General features: G+C 43.2%; 1 protein-coding gene across 2 annotated transcripts in view; it reads left to right on the plus strand.

Annotated features, from left to right (window-relative positions):
• The window catches only part of grin2aa (glutamate receptor, ionotropic, N-methyl D-aspartate 2A, a), a 485,324-nt gene that overhangs the window by 336,310 nt on the left and 125,680 nt on the right, over window positions 1–23,334 (plus strand). For both annotated transcript variants that reach the window (XM_062050498.1, XM_062050497.1), the window contains one exon: window positions 15,528–15,730. In XM_062050498.1, coding sequence (XP_061906482.1) covers window positions 15,528–15,730 — 203 coding nt within the window. The remainder of the gene's footprint in view (window positions 1–15,527; window positions 15,731–23,334) is intronic.

The raw sequence follows: 23,334 nt of genomic DNA on the forward strand, positions 1-23,334 counted from the left end.
CGAGGCGGCGCGTGGACCACGCCCCCTCCACATGCCTCCACCGCCAGTCTCAGGCCGGGCAGCCGTCCGGCCGCGCCAATTCCCCTCCTCCCCCCCGTAGAGGGCCGCGAGAGGAAGTCGGCCACGGCCATCTGGGCCCCCGGCCTGTGGACCACCTGGAAATTGTATGGTTGCAACGCGAGGTACCACCGGGTGATCATCGCGTTGGCATCCTTCATTCGGTGGAGCCACTGGAGCGGTTTGTGGTCCGAGCAGAGGCTGAAGGCACGCCCCAACAGGTAGTACCGAAGGGCCCCGACCGCCCACCGGATGGCGAGGCACTCTCTCTCAACCGTGCTGTACCTCGCCTCCCGGTCTGAGAGTTTTCGGCTGATGTACAGGACGGGGCGGTCGACGCCCCCCACCCGCTGGGACAGCACCGCCCCCAGGCCCCTGCCCAACGCGTCCGCCTGCAGACAGAAAGGGACGGCAAAGTTAGGCATGCACAGTACCGGCTCCTCGCAGAGGGCTTTCTTTACCTTCTCAAACACCCGCTGGCACTGCTCCGTCCACTGGACCAGATCTGGAGCACCTTTTCGGGTGAGGTCAGTTAGCGGGCTGGTCAGATCCGCAAACCGGGGAATAAACCGGCGGTAGTAGCCCGCCAGCCCCAAAAACTGCCTCACCTCTTTTTTTGTCTTGGGAGGTGGACAGGCTGCGATAGCCGCTGTCTTGTCCATCTGCGGCCGCACCTGCAACCCCCCACCAAGTGGTACCCCGGTACTGTACCTCCCTCCGGCCAACTTCGTACTTCGCCGGGTTGGCGGTGAGCCCCGCCCGCCTCAGGGACTCGAGCACCGCTCCCACCCGCCGCATATGTTCCCCCCAGCTGCCACTCTGGATGATGACGTCATCCAAATAGGCCGCCGCGTACGCAGCGTGAGGTCGCAGCACCCGGTCCATGAGACGCTGGAACGTGGCGGGCGCACCGAACAAGCCAAACGGAAGCGTCACGAATTGGTATAAACCTTCCGGAGTGGAGAAGGCCGTTTTTCCCGGGCCTCTGGTAATAAGGGAATCTGCCAGTAGCCTTTGGTTAAATCCAGTGTCGTAAAAAAACGAGCAGTGCCTAGCCGATCCAGGAGCTCGTCGACCCGAGGCATTGGGTACGCGTCAAACCGTGATACTTCATTCACCTTGCGGTAATCGACACAGAAGCGCACAGACCCATCCTTCTTCCCTACCAGGACGATGGGGCTGCACCATGCACTGTGGGATTATTCTATTACACCCAACTCCAGCATGGATTTTAATTCTTCCCGAACCACTTTGCGCTTGTGTTCGGGGAGCCTGTATGGCCGAGATCGCACCGTAACACCCGGGCTGGTCTCAATATGATGCTGAATGAGGCCCGTGCGGCCGGGCCGAGAGGAGAACACATCAGAGAAGCGCTGCTGCAGCTTAGCAACATCCGCTCTCTGCGCACATGTGAGCTGGCTGTCACAGAGCAGACGAGGGGGCGGGGCCGAGCGCGGGACCTCTGGCCCCAACTTCTCCTCCTCCCTCACTACCGTCACCATGGAAACGGGCTCCGCCTCCCTCCATGCCTTCAGCAGGTTCAGATGGTAAATTTGTGTGCCTCCGCCCCGGTCCGAGCGCCAAACCTCGTAGTCCACATCACCCACTTGCCGTGTGACCTCAAAAGGACCTTGCCAGCGCGCAAGTAATTTGGAGCTGGAAGTTGGGAGCAATACAAGCACTTTTTCTCCGAGTGAAAATTTTCTTAGCCGAGTCCCCCTGTTATACGTGCACTGCTGACGTTCCTGGGCACGGAGCAAATTCTTGCGTGACAAGTGTCCCACCGTGTGGAGTTTTGCTCGCATGTCCATGACATACTGGATTTCGTTTTTGCTGGAGCTTGGACCTTCCTCCCAGCTTTCCTTAATTACGTCCAGCACTCCGCGCGGCCTCCGGCAGTACAATAGCTCGAAAGGCGTAAAGCCAATTGAGGCCTGGGGTACCTCCCGCATCGCAAACATTAGGGGCTCCAGCCATTTATCCCAATTTGGTTTGTCCTTGTGCGTGAACTTACGGATCATGGTTTTCATCGTCTTGTTTAACCGCTCCACCAGCCCGTCTGTTGGTGGGTGGTACACACTGGTGCGGATCGCTTTAATTCCCAGTAATCCGTATAGTTCCTTTATCGTGCGCGACATAAAGGACGTGCCCTGGTCAGTCAGAATCTCTTTCGGGATTCCGATTCGGGAGATGACCTGAAACAGCGCTTGCGCCACGCTCTTGGCGGAGATAGAGCGCAGGGGCACTGCTTCGGGATAGCGCGTTGCGTAATCCACCAGGACTAACACAAAGCGGTATCCCCGTGTGCTCGGGTGAAATGGTCTGATGAGGTCCATTCCTATTCTCTCGAATGGGACCTCCATGAGCGGCAATGGGCGCAAGGGCGCCTTCGGGATGGCCGCTGGATTCACCAGCTGGCAGTCCGGGCAGGCGGCACACCAGCGGCGCACGTCCGCCCGAATGCCCGGCCAATAGAATCGGACCATGACCCGATTTAGTGTCTTATCGTACCCCATGTGACCAGCCATGGGATTAAAATGCGCCGCCTGAAAAACCATTTCCCGGCGGCGTATTGGCACCAACAATTGGGTGGATTCTTCCCCGGTTTGAGTGTCACGGGTCACTCGGTATAACCTGTCCCTAATAATCGAAAAGTTGGGGAATACCCGCGCTTTTCCCGGGCGCACCAGCTGACCGTCGATGTAATCCACCTGGTCCCAGGCCGCGCGCAAGGTTTCATCACGGGACTGCTCGAGGGGAACATCCTCCGTAGGGTGCCAATGGGGCCCCAGGGGGACTTCCCGCGAAGCCCCCGCCGGTTCCCGCTCGGCAGTGTCGGATGAACCCGCGTCGCCACTGAGAACCGCGAGGATATTCCCCTTTCCTACACCCCGTGAACGCATCCCCACACATTGCGTCACTAGAAGATGGAATCCCGGCCAATTTGTCCCTAATATTATGGGATGCGTAAGGTGCGTGCTTATATATACGTGTGTACATCCCCATGAATACACCTTATTTGTCCCTGTGTCGCATGCCTCAGTGCTACGGGTCGAACCAGGTTTTGGTGGATCATGGACTGTCTACAGCCCGAATCCACCATTGCCCGATATGTACTCCCTTGTACCCTTACCGGGACACAGTACGTCTCCCCTGGATCGGGGGCGGGCGCTGGGGGACCGACAACCCGCATCACCTGTCCCACCTCCATCAGGGAGCAGTCTCGCCTCACGTGACCAGGTTTTACGCACCCCCAGCACACCGGCCCCGGTGCTCGAGGTGCCGTCTTCGGGGGAAGCCTGTCAGCAGCGCCGGTACCCTGGAACGAAGGAGCATAGTGAATGTTATAACCCCTCAAACCCCCCCCCTTGATACTGCTGTTGGCTGGAATAGGTGTGGTGTGGTGTGGTGCGAGGTGGCCATGTCCCGCCCAGGAACCTGCTCGTGGGTACAGGTCGCCCCCTCCGGTTGCGCAAGTCGTCTCTGCGGGGTTGGGATGGGCCGTTCGCCGCCCGTGGCGCTGGGGTGGGTTTTTCGGCCGTCTTCAGCTCCCGGTGGACCGCCAGGTGGTCCTCGGCCAGGACCACTGCGGCCATCAGGTCCCGCGGACGGTGGTAGCGCACCCACGCTGCCGTCCTGGAGGGGATGGCGTCGAGGAACTGCTCCAGGAGGATCCGCTCGAACATCCGGCTCTCCTCCAGCTGTGGTTCGAGCCACCGTGTGGCCACGTCCCGGAGCTGCTGCGCCAGCGCAAACGGGCGGTCCTCGGGGCCCAGTCGCATCGCCCGGAATCGGCGTCGGTGGTCCTCCGGGTGACTCCCGACCCGGTCCAATATTACGCGGCGGAGGTTGGGGAAGTGCACCCGGGCTTCCGCTGGGAGACTATGCGCTGCCCGCTGCGCCTCCCCCGCCAGGAGCGGCAGCAGCTTCACCCCCCACTCGGTGTCTGGCCACTCACACGCCACTGCTGTGGCCTCGAAGAGGTCGAGGAACACCAGCGGGTCTTCGCCTTCAGTCATTCGCTGCATGGCGGCTGTTTTTCCCGCCTTCGCGGCTCCTCCCGCCTGGCTCATCAGCACCTGCAGGATCTGGGTCTGCTGGCGGCCCGTCTCCATCTGCTGCTGACTGGCCGCTGATACCTCCGCCAACACTCTTCCGAGCGCTTCCAGGGGGTTGGGGCTGACATCTCTCCCTCTGTCCTTGCTTCGTTGGGCGCCAATTGTGGCACGTCTTGTGCCGTGGGGTTCTTTCAGGACCGACAGACTGAATGCCAGACGGCTTTTCCAGGTTTACAATCTTTTATTTGTCACAATGTCTTTTCTCCTTCAGAAAATGTTTCTCCTTTCTTCATTCACAAAGTCTTTTCTCTTTTAAGTCCTTTTTCTTTCAGAAAGTATTTCTCATTTTCCTCTCTCACCAAGTCTTTCCTTGCTTTTCAGCCCCCTTCTGTGGTCACCAACGCTGCTAATAAAGAGACAGGTGATTAGATAACTCGCTCCAGCTGAGATATCCACTCACCTGTCATCTGCTTCACAGCCGGCTCCTGCACATGCCCCGCCCGAGGCGGCGCGTGGACCACGCCCCCTCCACAGTGTTTATTACGTTAGGTTTATAGCCTCACGCTTGTACTAGGGTATCGATAGAGTTTCTACTCACTCGGTGCGGCAAAAAGCTGCTACTTTTCAGCCACCCACTTAAGTAGGTTATTCCGCACGGGCTAACGGGAAAGGTACTTTCAAGCTTAAGTTTAAATAAATCAGCAAAAGCCAAAGAAAGCATTGCATCACTCTGTGGTTGAGAAGCCTTCGTAAACACGCAAGGGGCGGGGTTGAGCCAAAGAGGATGCCCTGTGCTTCGCCTGTCAGGCGCAGAGAAGAGCAAACGACCGCAACAAAGGCACATCAAAAGATACCGGTATGGCGGTATGGTCTCAAATATATACCGGTACTAACTATAACACTGCTTTGGTTTTTTTTGCGGAAACAACTCGGGGCTGTTTAGAAATAAAAAAAGAGTGTCTCGTCCTTTCCATACATTGGTCCTACAGCGGTACAAGAACACAAGCAGAAGTTTGTCCACAGACTGAGCAGATGTTCCAAGTGGCCTTCTCGACATTGTTTGATACCCGGAAGGGGGCGGATCAGTGTTTCGGTGTCGAATGAGCAGTCCGGGACACATGGTTTCCCCAGCCTTCTTGACATTGTTTGATTCCGGAAGGGGGCGGATCAGTATTTTGGTGCCGAATGAGCGTGGTTTCCCCAGACAAACGTTGACAGCAGTTCAGAATCAGAATCAGAATCAGAAATACGTTATTCATCCCTGAGGGGAAATTAAAAATGTTCAACACAATCCCATTCAAGATCAGACAAACATTACAGGGAGACAGAACAGGATCGCTGACGGGTCTGCCAACTTCCGGCGCCCCTTACAAAAAAGGTGAGAAACAGGTAAACAATAGAGGGGGGGGGGGGGGTGAGGAAAAAAAAATCGGTCTAAGCCTGGGCCCCTGGAGAGGGGGTCCAGACTGAGGCCAAGGGAAAAAACAACTCATAGCCATAGCACACATCCCTCTTACATGTGTGTAAGAGGGAAACATCAAAGAACACAAATAACATTAAAGACATTGAAAGAGCAGAGCTGATGCAACCAGCCATTTCTACATACAGCTATGAATAAAAAGTAAAATAAACATATACACTGTGGTGGCCTCTGCGGTGTTCCACGCCATCGTCTGCTGGGGTGGAGGGAGCATGGCCAGAGACAGGAGCAGACCCAACAAAGCAACCAAGAGAGCCGACTCCACTCTTGGCTGCCCACTAACTCTCGGCCAGTGTCCAGTCCGCATGGATGAGCGAGGTTGCGTCTAAGGAGACTGAGGTGTCCGATACCTGCTCATTCAGCCAAGACACTGTGAAGCCTGTCCGTCCCGGCGCTCAGTGCTAGCTCCGCAGCCCTATCTCTTCATCCGCATCTCCTTCAGTCCCTCCAAATGGACTCTGGCGTGCCCGAGACCCAGCAGCTGGTCTCCATGGCCAAAAGGCTCTCGGGAGGCAGATCCAGAAGGCCACAAAAAAGCACCGCAGAAGTCACGAAAGCGCCACCCCTTGTCACACAGTCCCAAAGGGTCCCGAACCAAAAGGCAAAAACAATAAATATATAAATATATATACTGTATATACTGTATATCTAATTAATAACACATGAAAACAAGAGGGAAACATCAGGAACACAAACACACTTCTGTCAAATTGCGTGATACTCCATATTTAACAGGAGATTCGGTTTTTATTGGAAAATCCCATGACTCCGGAATTCATACGGCCTTACTTCGCCTCACTCCTGAACTTTATTTTTGTAAGTAAGTACATTTTATTTATAAAGTGCTCTTCACAGATAAAATCACAAAGCACTGTACAAAACAGAGGCAAAGTAAAACAACAATTCAATTTAAAACAACAGGGGCAACGACATAACAAGGATACAATGTGGATTAAAAATGATAGTCAAAAGGTGCATTAACTAAAAGCTTTACTAAAAAGAGAAGTTTTCAAATGTTTCTAAAAAGTTTCAACACAGTCAAGATCACGGAAGGACTGGTGCAAATTGTTCCAGAGTCTGGGAGCTATAGCCTGGAATACTAGGTCTCCACAGGTTTTTAAACAAGTTTTTGGGGTCTTTAGAAGACCTTGGCCTAAAGACCGGAGACTGCGCCTTGAAGAGTAGGGGCATAGCAAGTCAGTGATGTACTGAGGGGCCCCACCATGCAACGCACGGAATGTCAGGACTAAAATCTTAAAGCCAATGAAGACTACATAAAATGGGGGTGATATGGGCTGTTCTGGGTGCACCGGTCAAAAGTCTGGCAACCGCAATTTGTACAGTCTGAAGTCTCTCTAGTGTTGACTTGTTGAAGAGAGTGACAAGAGAATTGCAATAGTCAATGCGAGACGAAATGAAAGAGTGAATGACCATTTCGAGATCCAATTTTGACAACACATTTCTCACTTAAAGAAATATTTCTGAGATTATAAAAACTGTTTTTGGTCAGGCGACGACAGTGACCCTCCAAAGACATGGACTGATCAAACACAACCCCAGGGTTTCTGAGGCTGCTTTTAACAGATGCACCCAGAGCACCAAGGGAGTTCTTGATCAGGGGGATCGTTTTATCGGGAGCAATTATCAGAGTTTTCGTTTTGTCATAGTCATGGACTTGGACATGCAAAAGGAAAAAAAGAAGCGGCTTGCAAGCATCCTTGAAGTATCGGACGGGATAGAGGCCTAAGATGTCAGCGAGATCTTTCTGACGTGTGTCTGTTCCTCCTTTAGTACAAATGTATTAATCAAAACAAGTAAAGTAGAATGAAGTAAAAAAAAGGTTATATATTGTGAAACTTTCATGAACCGTTCCATCCATAAACCTTTCACAGCACTCCCAAATCATCACATTTACACGACTGCGTGTATGGAAGTGTACACGCCAAGCAACTTAGACTTCAAATCAGCGTGTGCGTACTGAGAGGAAAAAATAAAACATGCGTTAGAGAGAGTTTTTAAATGGAACGAGCGAGTGAAAGCAATGTTTCGCCGTTTTCCGCCTGCTGTTGTATGAATAATTGAATAGTGGAACATCCCCCCTCTATCTCCGCACCAGCCCGAGCACACACACACGGCGTGTAGAGACAGGTGTGGAAGGTGTAGAGTGCATCCATAAGGGAATCTGTGACATTGCTGCTCTGAAAACTTGATCAATTATTGACATGTGATGCAGTCACATACCTGCTCTTAACATCCTGCAGATACAAAAAACAACATATCCGTTGGTGGTCTGCAGCGACAGCCGGAGAAACTGTGGTTTTACTCGGAGAACAAATCAGAACAAGTCCACTCAACTACGCACGGCCGTAGTAACAAATCCTTCTGTCGATTGAGTGGAATTGATTGTTGATTCTTCATGTCGTGAAGCAACTGCAGCTGAATGGCGTCCAGTACTCGGCTGCAACCAGCAGAGGCGCCCTTAGTTCATTCTCATTGAATTTGCAGTTTAAATATTCCTGTCCGCTACGGGAAGTTCAAGCATGAAACAAGAGTTCAAAACATATACTGTATGGGCTGCACCGGTATATAAGCCGCAGCCACTACATTTTAGAAGAACAAAAATGTTTTTCCATACATTAGCCGCACCGGACTATAAGCCGCAGATATATAAGTTTTGAAATGAGTTATTTACACATGAATATTTTGTAAATGTTTTTTACATACCTTAATTGTTTCCAAACAGCATCTGTAACACGACAGTAAAACGGCTGATCGAACAAAACAGAAGTCATCGTCATGGACCCACTAGCTACGGAAGCTAAACAGACTCAATAACGCCACAGTAAGGTTTTTGTGAATTTACGATACTGAAACAATACAAAAATAATGCCATTGTAAGTTAATAATACTAACACAGACACTCGTAGTAAGTGTGTTAATGCTAAAGACGCTAGCCGCATCACATTACCATAGCACGTATAAATATGCGTGAAAACACTCCTACAGATACAACACATGGGACGGTTTAGTCAGTAAGAATTGTTTTAGTTATATTGTAAAACTTGCAAACATTGCTTGGAGTGATGAATGAAGAATCCATATGAGTAGGACCGCTATGGACGGCTCAAAGACCGAACAGCAACTGTACTATCAGTTGGTTAATAAAAAATTCCAAACAAAAAGGCAATGCAGCACTGCAGTACATACGCACAAACAACAACACACCTATTCAGTGTGTATGCTTTTTTTGTTTTGTTAAACTGTTTATTTCATAGCCAAAACCATAAATCAAAGCCTTGGAAAAAAGTAGCTGCCCATAGTCTGGAATTTACGGAAGATTAAAAATAAAACACAAAACAATTTGTTGATTGATTAACTTTGAGTTTAGTTCGCAATCTTACTAAAAAAAATGTTTGCAGCAAAAACTTCATATTTGTGTCTCATGTTGCCTTTTTCATAAAAGTCAGGAAAAAAAAACAAAGTGATATGTAGATGAGAATGAGAGTAACACTTGTGGGGTTTGTTTGTTTGTTTAAAGTGTCCCGATACAAATTAAGGAATTCATACTGATAATGCAGCCTTGAACTTTGTCCGACGGCGATACCAATTCGATATAATATCAGCAGAAATCATACATATAGTCATCTCTTGCCACTTCGTGCTTCGGATTTTGCAGCTTCACTCTCGTGTTTTTTCAAAATGTATTGATAAAAAAATTGATGCATAGTTCCTCACTGTTTCAAAAAATACTGCATTTTTAAGCACATTTTATGTATTGTTGGCCTAAAATTAGTATTCTCAAGCATGAAAAATGGCTAAATAAACTTAAATGAACATATCTAAGTAGCTCTACTCTATTGTACACTAGATTATTTTCATCATCATCAATCTATTGCAGTATTTTCACAGGTTCGTAGTTTTATTGTTCAAGAACTGTGTGTTTGTGTGGATATAACTTATTCATATTATTTATTATCATATGTTAACAATATTAATCAAAATTATTATTCTTTATTAATATTATATATCAATAATATTATATATTAATTACTATTAATTAAAATGTGTATTTATTATTGTTATATATTAATAATTATTCTGAATTGATATTATTATTATTTATTATTTTATATTATTATTAATCTAAATCGTTATTGTCTATTATTATATATTAATTATTACTGTATATTAATTATTAATCTAAACTATTATGTATTATTATATATTATCTATTAATAATCTGAATTATTTTTAATTATTATTGTTTAATATTATCAATCCAAATTATTACCTATTACTGTATATATCAAAGGCCTACTGAAACCCACTATTACCGACCACGCAGTCTGATAGTTTATATATCAATGATGAAATCTTAACATTGGGGATGTTACAATGATCTCAACTGAACTGCCAATACGGCCGGGTTAACTTATAAAGTGCAATTTTAAATTTCCCGCCACACTTCCGGTTGAAAACGTCTATGTATGATGACGTATGCGCGTGACGTCACGGCGGCAACGGAAGTATTGGTACCCAATGTGTCACCATACAAAAAGCTCTGTTTTCATCGAAAAATTCCACAGTATTCTGGACATCTGTGTTGGTGAATATTTTGCAATTTGTTTAATGAACAATGGAGACTGCAAAGAAGAAAGCTGTAGGTGCGATCGGTGTATTAGCGGCGGACTACAGCAACACAACCAGGAGGACTTTGAGTTGGATAGCAGACGCGTGAGGACAGCTTTGGCTTCCAAACATTTGATCGCTTGCCCGTACATGCGTGTCGCTATGTGCATGTCACGTACGTAACTTTGGGGAAATATATGTTTCTTGCCGACTCTGATGGCGGCCGGGGTGTCGTCGAAAGCTACAATGCCCGCCACCGCCGCCGCTCCGTAGCTAAGTTAGCTTCAATGGCGTCGTTAGCAACAGCATTGTTAAGCTTCGCCAAGCTGGAAATTATTAACCGTGTATTTACATGTCCACAGTTTAATAGTATTGTTGATCTTCTGTCTATCCTTCCAGTCAGGGGTTTATTTATTTTGTTTCTATCTGCATTTGAGCCCGATGCTATCACGTTATCTCCGTAGCTAAAGAGCTTCACCGATGTATTGTCGTGGAGATAAAAGTCACTGTGAATGTCCATTTCGCGTTCTCGACTCTCATTTTCAAGAGGATATAGTATCCGAGGTGGTTTAAAATACAAATCAGTGATCCGCAATAGAAAAAGGAGAAAGTGTGGAATCCAATGAACCCTTGTACCTAAGTTACGGTCAGAGCGAAAAAAGATACGTCCTGCGCTGCACTCTAGTCCTTCACTCTCACGTTCCTCATCCACAAATATTTCTTCCTCGCTCAAATTAATGGGGTAATCGTCGCTTTCTCGGTCTGAATCTCTCTCGCTGCATTGTAAACAATAGGGAAATGTGAGCAGCCCTCTCCCCTGTGACGTCACGCTACTTCCGGTATAGGCAAGGCTTTTTTTTAATCAGCGACCAAAAGTTGCAAACTTTATCGTCGTTGTTTTCTACTAAATGCTTTCAGCAAAAACATGGCAATATCACGAAATGATCAAGTATGACACATAGAATGGATCTGCTATCCCCGTTTAAATAAAAAAAAAAAAATTCAGTAGGCCTTTAATGTATTATTATAAATGAATTATTGTTAAATCGGAATTATTTATTATTATTTTGTATCAATTATTAATCATCTTAATTATTGTTATTATTGTTAGCACTTTTAGTTATTAGCACTTTTAGATTTAAGATGTAAAGTGCAATACAAATTAAACCTATTATCAGTGTTCAAGAACTGTGTGTGTGTGTGAATCTAAATTTTTGTACAGCTTGTCTGATTTATGTCTTATACGTAATGCAGTACATTATGTCTTATTTCCATTATTATTATTTCTATTATTATGTCAACTGCATAATAATAGAACTTCTAAAACGATTGTAAAGTTAATGTTAAAAGGGTTTTAATAATGTTTTACAAAACGTTTTTTCATGCTCTAACTATGAAAATATTAGATGTATTAATAATTCCTATAATTAATTTACAACGGTTAGGCCCTGAACCAATTAAGAGCAATACACAAGGCTTAAATGTAAAGTAAAACACGGAAATAATTGCTGTGGCGTATCCTAGAATGGACTGCTTGTATCTGAGGCTCAAATTGAACTTATGTGATACAAATACATACAAACAGGTTTTTTAGTTTATATCGGATTGATATCTGTCTTATTAATAAACCATGTATAATTGCTTTTGCAGATAAGAGTGGTGATCATAGACTTAATGAGCAGAAGAAAACCGATAGCAACATAAAAAGTAGTGTCAAGTCACAAGATAAAAATATTATTTTTGAATATTAGTATTATAATAATAACAGATTAGATTCATATGGCGCTTTTCTATACACTGGACACTCAATGTGCTCATGGAGAAGTGAGAACCCATCATTTATTCACACATTGGTGTAAGCTAAATTTGCAGCCCCAGCTGCCCTGGCTTAGACATGAGATCCACTTTATTCGATAAATATCTGAAAACGTGTATTCAGCATCTTTTGCTAGTATGCAGTATCCGTCAAACGTTTTGAGACTCATTTAGCGTCAGATAATGTCTCCAAACGTTCGACTTTAAGGTCTTTGGTCGTTTTAGGGATCGAGGCGCATTGAAATGTAAAGGTTCCTTTGTATTAAAGGGGTCATATTATGATAATTAGACTAAATTTAAAGTGCGTTTAAGTATTATTATGATGTCAGTCTCCCTGTTTGAAACGACTATGTACGTACATCCATGCAGGAATATTGTAATACACACAGCTGTTTATGTCATTTACATATAATCAAGTTAAAGGGGAACTGCACTTTTTTATTTTTACTTTTCTTATCATTCCGAATCCCTCTCTGTGACAAAAAGACAATTGTTTTCATTTTTATGCAAATAAATGTTAAGGTCGGCAAGGAAGGCAATGGTGATTTGATCTACAATATTCCGTCTATAAAGCCCTTTAAAAACATGTTATATAAATGCCGTAAATATATATGTCATGTAGTAACAGACACTTTTATTAAACAGTGTGTAATATTTTACAGTATTTTGGTCATTTTATGCATTACCAGAGCATTTTTTTCCATATAGTGCATCACATTTCTTTTTATCAACAAAACTACTAATCACTGATCCAGAAAGTTATGTTTTTGAGCATGAATACAAGGAAGATGATCTACAAGTTTTAGAAGCTGAGTAATAAACAGATGCAGCTTTAGTCAAACACTAAGCATCACATACCAGTATTGCTAAGTTCTAAACAAGATTAACATATTATGAATATAATAAATCAATCATTTACTGTACAATGTCTGCTCTCACTAGGATGTTTATATATTTCAGCACAAGACTTGTCTTCCCCGTTTAGATGATTAATTATTCATAATCCTCCCTTGTTTTGTCAGAATTAAAGTTAACACTTTAATTATTATTTCAACAATTTTACAAATTTTCCGGTGTAATTAACATTTTTTACAGCATTAAACTGTAAATTGAAAAAACTCCACCACTGTTTTTTATGCAAACATGATCTCAACTGAACTGCCAGTTTTTTAGCGTAAAAATCTACCGTTGTGGTTTTAACAGGAGCACATGTTTTACGGTAAAAAAAACTAGCAGCTCAGTTGCCAGAATAAAACAAAACAAAACAGTGGTACTGTTTTTCTATTTACAGTTTACAGTAATATTTTGTAAAAAACAAAAACAAACAAAACACCATACATTTTTTCCATTTACTGTAATATGTTGCAAAAAATAAATAAAAATACATAAATAAAATGATTACCATATTTTCCGGCCTATAGAGCCACACCCACTAAAATTTTAGAGAAAAACATATTTTTCCGTATATTAGCCACTATGAGCCGCAGATATACACTACCGTTCAAAAGTTTGGGGTCACATTGAAATGGCCTTATTTTTTAAGGAAAAGCACTGTACTTTTCAATGAAGATAACTTTAAACTAGTCTTAACTTTAAAGAAATACACTCTATACATTGCTAATGTGGTAAATGACTATTCTAGCTGCAAATGTCTGGTTTTTGGTGCAATATCTACATAGGTGTATAGAGGCCCATTTCCAGCAACTATCACTCCAGTGTTCTAATGGTACAATGTGTTTGCTCATTGGCTCAGAAGGCTAATTGATGATTACAAAACCCTTGTGCAATCATGTTCACACATCTAAAAACAGTTTAGCTCGTTACAGAAGCTACAAAACTGACCTTCCTTTGAGCAGATTGAGTTTCTGGAGCATCACATTTGTGGGGTCAATTAAACGCTCAAAATGGCCAGAAAAAGAGAACTTTCATCTGAAACTCGACAGTCTATTCTTGTTCTTAGAAATGAAGGCTATTCCACAAAATTGTTTGGGTGACCCCAAACTTTTGAACGGTAGTGTATACGTTGTTGAATGATATAGTCAAGGTTTCTGGGGTTTATCTGTTATACAGTGCTCAATACCGGAATATACGTTAGGTCAGGAAAAAACAGATGGCTATTTCATCCCTACAAGCTTGTTTTGCAGGTTTCCTTGCTCTTCAGGGGATTCTCCCTGAAGAGCAGGGAAAATCCCCGGAAGAGCAGGGAAACCTGCGAATCAGGCTTGTAGGGATGAAATAGCCTCTGTGTTTTTTCCTGACCTAACATATATGTTGTTAAATGAGGTATTTACACAGAAATATTCTGTAAATGTTTATACACATACCTGAATTGTTTCCAAACGGTGTCTGTAACACGGCAGTAAAACGGCTCATCAAACAGAACAGAGGTCATCTTCATGGACCCACTAGCTGCGAAACTTGCTCTCCAATCAGCTGAACAGACTCCACGGTGACATTTTGGTGAATTTACTGAGACATTTTTTAAACTGAAACAATACAAAAAGAATGCCATTATAAGTTAATAATACTAACACAGACTCTTGTAAACATGTTAGCATATTAGCTAATGCTAAAGACCCTTGCGTTAATATATTGTGATGGCTCGTACACATATGAATGAAAACACTCCTATAGACATCACACATGGGATGCTTTAGTAAGTAAGAATTGTTTTAGTTACATTGTAAAACTTACAAACGTTGCTTGGAGCGATGAATGAAGAATTTATACGAGTAGAATTGCTTTGGACGGCTGGAATACAGAACTGCACTTCTACTTCCGGTTAAAAGCCCTAAACGGAAAGAACACCTGCAGTGAGCGAACCCGTTCATAGACCAAACAATAACACACCTGTTAAGTGTATTTGCTCGGGTTTCTTTGCAAACTATTTGTAATATGACCATTCGCGGGAAAAAATGATCCATAAATTAGACGCATATCATTTTACAGCAAAATTCTGGCGACCGAGTTGATCGCCGTTTTTCTACAGATTTTTTTTTTTCACAGTGTACATTAAATAAAAAAATAATAATAACCAGACGTATAGGCAAGTTCATATTATATTGGCTGTTACAAGCGGTCCCTCACTGAAAGGGAGTTTAAAGATATGCAAATTGATTTGACATTTTCTTAAAATCACTGTTTGTTAATACATAAAAATGTTAAAATGTATTTAAAAAAAGAAATACAAATAAATAAATAATTTAAGTCCTTTCCATGCGTACACAAGAGGTAAGTTCGTACAATTATGCTAATTTAAAAATGGAATGTTTTACATCCGTGTTAAAGTTTCTTTTTTTGCCATTCCAGTGCATTTATTATTGATTATGTTTTGGAATTTGTAACCGCACTCCTCGCACCGGCCGAGTTTCCACCGTCACACCCGGACCTGAAAGAGCGCGGACACCCCGACGTGTCCCCGCTCTGACGCCGATGTTTGACGACCGCTGATGGCGCCTGTGCGCTGCGCTGCTTTCAACCCCCCGCAGATGGGGAAGCTGGACAACGGCAGCCTGACCCTCAAGTACCCGGTGTGGCCCCGCTTCAACTCCTTTGGCGACGCCGAGATGGACGACAACCACTTGTCCATCGTCACGCTGGAGGAGAAGCCGTTTGTCATTGTGGAGGACGTGGAGCGGCTGACCGGCACCTGCATGAGGAACTCCGTGCCCTGCAGGAAACATATCAAAGAGTACGTACTTGCCACTTTTGTCACCTGCATGTATTGTGCCAGGATGTCGGGAGCTGGGCGGGAAATCCGCCATTTTTTGTTTGCATTTCAGTCAGAGTAAAACAACTTGCACTGAGCCTAGTCTATAAAATCTGCTACACCTCCCTGATACCAAAGTACATGTCAAACTACTTCCTTAACGTAAATGACCGCCATAACCACTACACCAGGGGGAGCTCCACTAACCACGTTAAACCCAGATTCCGAACTAACAAAGGTCTTAACTCATTCTCGTTCTATGCCACATCAATATGGAATGCACTCCCAACAGGTGTAAAAGAAAGGGCATCTCTATCCTCCTTCAAAACCGCACTAAAAGAACACCTCCAGGCAACTTCAACCCTAAACTAACACCCTCCCTTCCTCATCATACCTCTTCGGATTGTAAATAATCAAATGTAAAGAATCAAATGTAGGCACTTTTTCTTATACTTTCTAATCTCTCTCTGTGTGTCCACTACTTGCTGTACATATCCTACCAAGTCAGTCCTACACTGTTCCAATGTCCATTTCTCTGATGACGCAATTTTTGATGACTGAAGTGTTGATACCAACCAAACCTAACCTCCCCCCACCCCTCCATATCTCACACCCCGGAATGTAAATAATGTAAATAATTCAATGTATATACTCTGATGATTATCTTGTGTGATGACTGTATTGTGAAAATAGTATATATCTGTATCATGAATCAATTTAAGTGGACCCCGACTTAAACAAGTTGAAAAACTTATTCGGGTGTTACCATTAGTGGTCAATTGTACGGAATATGTACTTCACTGTGCAATCTACTAATAAAAGTTTCAATAAAAAAAAAAGTCCCTTAAGGCTTAGTGGCCACATGCGTGGACAGCACCTTTTAGCTCTTATTTCCAAAATTGTGTACACTACTGAATTGGGGTCTTATGGCCGCTTATGTGGACACTTATACTGCCATCTGGTGGTGTCAGAAGAGTATAACATACAATGGAATTTGGAAAAAAAAGTGTAAAAATAAGAATTAGCATGTCACTAAACATGAAGTACACGTTTGTGTACTTATGGACTAAGTACATTATATCAAAAGATGATTCTTAGTTTTTATTCTGATTAGGCTCCAATAAGCCCAAATAGCAAAGATACATAAAAAAAAGTATGTAAACAAACAGCTTGGGTCTTAAGAGGTTAAGGAATTTCCCTATCAAGCCTTGCGGATTATGCGCGGCCGCATAACTTTGTTCAAAGCCCGCGACTTCCGCACACATTTTGGCTTATCAGCGTGTTTTTTTTGTATCGTCCAGCGACTCAGGAATGTTCCCCTGTAAAATCAAAAACTTGTCTTTCTTGTCAAGACAAAGCGGTAAAAACAACTTGTAGCATGATATCAAACGGCACAATTGTCAACAGACCTACTTACTGTTCCGGTCTACAGCGCAAAGACTTGTGGGTAATGTAGTATATCGACATTTACTTCCTAGTTTACCTATATTTATATCAATCAATCAATGTTTATTTATATAGCCCTAAATCACAAGTGTCTCAAAGGGCTGCACAAGCCACAACGACATCCTCGATACAGAGCCCACATAATATGTATTTAACATGTATGCATCCTGGGTAAGACAATTATAAAACAGACTCTCATTTGTAATGCTAACCTAGCAAATAGGCAGACATATTAGAGGAGTTGAAGTGTGATGATAATCTCATTTAGCGCTATAGATCGCAAATGATAGACAAATGATTTTCTTTTGGATTGGATACGGAGTAAAATTCAATTTGGAGTGCTTATTTTGGATACCCCCAATAAATATGTTTGGAATATCAGATACATTTAAAGTGTAGAAAATGACACGGATGGCCACTTTCAAATTAAGTGGTGGACCACATAAAATAATGTGGCAGGGCAGTTTAAAATTATACGGATGGCCACATTAAAGTTATGTGATGGACCAAATAAAATAATGTGGTGGGCCATTTTAAAATGACATGAATGGCCACATTAAAATTATTTGGTGGACCACATAAAATAATGTAGTGGGCCACATTAAAATGACACGGATGGCCACTTTCAAATTAAGTGGTGGACCACATAAAATAATGTGGCAGGGCAGTTTAAAATGATACGGCTGGCCACTTTAAAATGATGTGGCGGAACATATTAAGTAATGTGTCGTGCCACATTAAAATAACATGGATGGCCACTTTAAAATGATGTGGTGGACCACATTAAATGATACGACGGGCCACATAAAAATGACATGGAAGGCCACATTAAAATGAAGTGCTGGATCACATAAAATAATGTAGTGGGCCAATTTAAAATGACACGGATGGCCACATTAAAATTAAGTGGTGGACCACAAAATAATGTAGTGTCACTTTGAAATTATGGGGCAGGTAACATCAAAATGAAGTGGCGGGCCATGTTAGAATGATGTGGCGGGCCACTTTAAAATGACATATATGGCCATATTGAAACGAAGTGGCAGGCCAGATTTGGCAGATTTGAGTTTGACACATGTGCGTTACACTGTCTTCCTGTTATTGATGTATATTACCTCAAATAACTCAAGTGTCAAAAGTATCAATATTTTGATTGGAGAATCGATATTAAAGCATAAAGATATCTTATCAGTGGTATCAGTATTTCCGTATTGACCTGCACGTCACTAATTCACAAATGGGGGGTAAATGTCCTGGAACATAAATGGAAGTTTCAGACTTGTCAAGTGTAAAACACACACGGAGAATGTCAGCAACTTATAATGAAAACAACTATTATCGGTTACCGAAGTTTCCGCACCCGATCAAAAGGCGCACTGCCGATGAATGCTCTATTTTGATCTTTGTTTCATATATAAGGCGCACACGATTATAGGGCGCATTAAAGAAGTCATATTATTATTATTTTTTTATAAATGTAGAATACTTCCTTGTGGTCTACATAACATGTAATGGTGTTTTTTTGGTCAAAATGTTACATTGATGATGTTTTACATATCATCTTCAAGCCGCTTTCTGACAGTCGCTTCTGGATGCACCGTTTTGTGGGCGGTCTTATTTACATGACTCACCTTTGACAGCGTCCTCTCCCCGTCATCTTTGTTGTAGCGGTTTAGCGTGCAAGGACGGGAGTGGAAGAAGTGTCAAAAGATGGAGCTAACTATTTTATCATCCGGAAACAACAACACCAGAAATGTGTCTCGGGAAAAACCGTCCGACCGGAACGCTCTAATAACTAAAGTGCCTTGGGTGAATAATGTAAACTCACTACACCGGTATGTTTTAGCGCTTTCATGGCGAGTTTAATGACAGATATAAGTAAGAACTTTACACTACTTTATATTAGAAATGGCAACAGCAGAGGATGAATGTCCCATAAGAAGAAGATAGACAAAAAGAAGAAGACTATCGACTACGGTGTCGGTACGGACTACAAAAGCGGACGCGCACAATTTTTCAGGATTTATGCAGATCCCAAATACAGATCAGCAGGTACCAGAAGGTAACATAATATTGCAAAACAAAACGGACGATAATGTCTTACCTTATACACACACCATAATAATACTCCTATGTTGAAGCACATCAAGCGGTGCGACTTCATAGCTTACCAAAGTCATACCAAATAAAATTGCCTAGAGGTCGGTAAACAAAACCAGATTCCGTACATTAGGTGCACCGGGTTATAAGGCGCACTGTCGAGTTTTAAGAATTTTATTTTTTTAGTCCAAAAAATACGGTATAATAATTTAACGAGTACATTAATTAGAGTATTTACTGCCATAGTGTGTCCACTTTTAAGTCTGTGTGCTATAAAACGAGGAACACATCAATACAGTTTTACCATTTTTGGTCGGAATCCCGAGGAAAACACTAGAAATATTGCTAACAAATTCATCAGATCACAAGTTGGATTTAATGTCATCGTCACAACTTTCTGATAAGCGTTCTGGGGCCACGACTGTCACAAAAGAAGCCTGCAAAATCCCAGAGGGACGTGAGAGGAGGTTCTCCCGTCCCGCCGGGAAACTGGAGGAAACCGCTGAGCTCGGCAATCCACGCTCCGTTCTCGACGTGATTGTGCGCACGGCGCGTGATCGAAGCCCTCATTGGACGGCGCCATCGGAGGCCAGAGTGTCACATGCGCTACACGCAGAAACCTAGCCGTGTGTGGACAAGTGCACACATGGATACACACAAACATGGATACACACAAACATGGATACACACAAACAAACACAGCTGTCGTAATGGGGACCCGGGGAAGGGGCCGAGAGAGGTTTTCATCCAGAATCACTGTGAAGTAGGGCGGAGGATAATGCATCTCCAAGGAGCTACACACACACACACACACACACACACACACACACACACACACACACAAACACACTGTCGATCGAATACACACTCTCTTTCGCCACATGTCCACTCACACAGACCAATGCAGTGGATTTCTCCTTCCCCTCGCACAATTCCCACTCAAGCATCCACAGTGTCCAATCGGAGGACGGAGGGTTGGATGCAGGGAAGTAAGGGAGGGGTGTTGGTAGGTCGGGATCTGGAGGGGGGGACCAGTCATGCATGCAGAACCACAAACCCACTCATCCAGGCCGGGCCCTGAGAACAAGCACATAACTACACTGCCCTCCCCGGAGACCACCCCCCCCAGGCCTTTAGTGATTTTTTTGTTTTTTTTAATCAAGTTGGCCTGGCAACTTCACAAAATGACGTCAAACGCTGTACAAACTATACGTGACTTCTGAACCTGCACTCATGCACCTTGGTGTGCTTATTTCTGCACTTTGGAACAGTTTTGGCAATTTCACACTAAATGGACCCAGAGCAAGATGACCGCAATTTCACTGACAGCGTCACTTTAGGTATTTGTTCGTCCTTTTCTATCATCTCAGTTAGTTTTCAGGTAATCGGGACATAATTAAATGTACTTTGAACGCAGTGGCGGCTGCTGGTCTTTCAAATTGGGGAAGCTCATTTTCAGCTACTCTCTAAACCAGTGGCGTGCTGTGAGGTTAATGTCTGGTGAGGCACGACTGCATCATCACAGTCAAATTTAAAAACATATGAACCTGCATTGCAGGTGTACCTAATATTGTGTCCCTGCGGTCGTTCGCGGCTCCTGCAGCGCGAGCATTGTTGTTTTTGCACTTTTTGGCTTCTTGTTAAGTGACTTTTTTTGGGTGGATTCGGTCTTGCACGTGGAGGGTTTGGGTGTGGGCTTTGGTTGGTGTGGCCGTGGTGCTCCCGTCGGGCAGTGCATTCTGCGGCGGAGGTGCTTGGCACCAGGAGGCGGGGTTATGATACAAGCCTCACACAGTGTGTCTCCGCAGCAGATTTATGATCGCTCAGCACTAAAAATACGTTACACACATACAGTTGTTGACAAAATACACTGTACATTATATAACTCAGCTAACTAAACTATGGAAATGTATAATATAATTCATATAGCAATACGGTCTCACTGCACAGCAGGCCAGCAGTTAGCCGAGTCGCAATCCATGGTGAGGCACAAGTGCCTCAACTGGCTGCTGATCACCCCATCGTCTCTTCTCAGTATTTGAACGGCAAATGTGAAAATAAAAATAAAAATAATCTAAAACTGGTGAAGTTAAATGGAAAATAACTTTAGTATAATCACTGGATACATATAACAATTTAATTTTTTTTTTTTTCTTTTTCTTTTTTTTTTCTTTCCATGATGGCAGGTGAGGCCCCGCCTCCCCTGCCTCTAGTGACTGCACGCCACTGCTCTAAACAGAAGTAGAGTCTTCAATAACATATGTAAAGATGCTTACACTTACAGGATTGCAAAGTTCTCTATATCAACACAGACTAACAGATTGAAACTGGAAAAATGTAAATTCGGTATTTTCCGGACTATAGAGTGTATATAAGCTGCACCCATAAAATTTTAGAAGAAAAAATGCATTTTTACATATACTAGTTGTAAGTCGCAGATGTTTACGTTGTAAAAGGAGTTATTTACACATAAATATTTGTAAATGTTTATTTACATACCTTAATTGTTTCCAAACGGTGTCTGTAACGGGGCAGTAAAACGGCTGATCAAACAAAACAGAAGTCATCGCCATGGACCCACTAGCTGCGCACGCTAGCTCTCCAATTAGCTTAACAGACTCATTAACACCACGGTGATGTTTTGGTGAATTTATCGAGGAATTTGTGAAACTAAAACAATATGAAAAGAATGCCATTGTAAGTTAATAATGCTAACACAGGCACTCGTAAAGGTGTTAGCATATAACAACGCTAGCTTGATTACATTACGGTAGCACGTACAAATAAGCATGAAAACACTCTTATAGACATCAGACATGGGACGGTTTAGTAGCACTCACTAAATTTTAGAATAAAAAAAAACATACAAATAAGTTAATAATACTAACACAGTTACTCTTAAACGTGTTAGCATATTAGCTAATGCTAATGAGGCTAGGTTGATTATATTACGATAGCATGTACAATTATGCATGAAATAACTCCTACAGACACCACACATGGGACGCTTTAGTAAGTAAAAATTGTTTTAGATACATTGTAAAACTTCGAAATGTTGCTTGTAGTGATGAATAAATAATCCATACAAGTAGAATTGCTGTGGACGACTTAGAAGGCCAAACAGCAATTGTACTTCCGGTTCGAAGCTCCAAACAGAACAGTTTGCAGTGAGCAAACTTGTCCAAAAGAGGGTGCCGTAGTACTAACAATAACACACCATTTCAGTGTATTTTAGAAGGTGCCCGTTTGAGGTTTTTCTGGGTATAGAGCAAAATAGAGAAGCGGTAGAAAATGTTGAAAGCATATTCCAATAATATAATTGGATATTAAGATTTTGTTCAAGTTCAACTCCTACCTTTTTTACTTCTGTGACGACCTCCTTAAAGTTTTGTAATCAATCAGAAATATCAAGGAGCAAAAATGCGCCAAACATGGATAAATGCGGAGCGAGTGTTTTGCATTTTTCCCCATTATGCATTGTAGTGGATTTAAAATGGCTGTCATTTTGAATTATGTTGTGTGCGTTGGACGTTTTTTTTTTTACTATCCACAAAGTTCAATGAGCAGGTTGCGTTACCTGTGACCATGTGTGTTGAGGTTCTGTGATGTTTGCAGTTTATTTGCTCCGTCAGTGGGAAAAGTTGTTAGGATTGGGTCATGACAATCATTGGTACTTTAACTTTAATATAGGTACATGCTGTGATGTGTACACTTCAAAGTAAAAGTAATGGTCATTGACCTGATATACTCATGCTGCCCACCATGGAGGTCAGATTCCTCCATTGACTGTAGTTTGGAAACCTCTGGTATAAAAACTCAAAATCCAGTCTCCAATATCGTTTTTTACGCCTGAACTCTTCATTTCATGATTGACAGATCATCCAATCTTTGTGCGGACGATGAGCGTTAAGGCCAGCCAATAAGTTCATAACCGGACTGGGATTTCACTAAACATATGGAGATACCAGTGACGTGCAGTCAGTAGAGGCAGGGGAGGCGGGGCCTCACCTGCCATCATGGAAATAAAAAAAATGTAAAAA

Source organism: Entelurus aequoreus, linkage group LG06, assembly GCF_033978785.1.
Source record: "Entelurus aequoreus isolate RoL-2023_Sb linkage group LG06, RoL_Eaeq_v1.1, whole genome shotgun sequence".
Classification (NCBI taxonomy): domain Eukaryota; kingdom Metazoa; phylum Chordata; class Actinopteri; order Syngnathiformes; family Syngnathidae; genus Entelurus; species Entelurus aequoreus.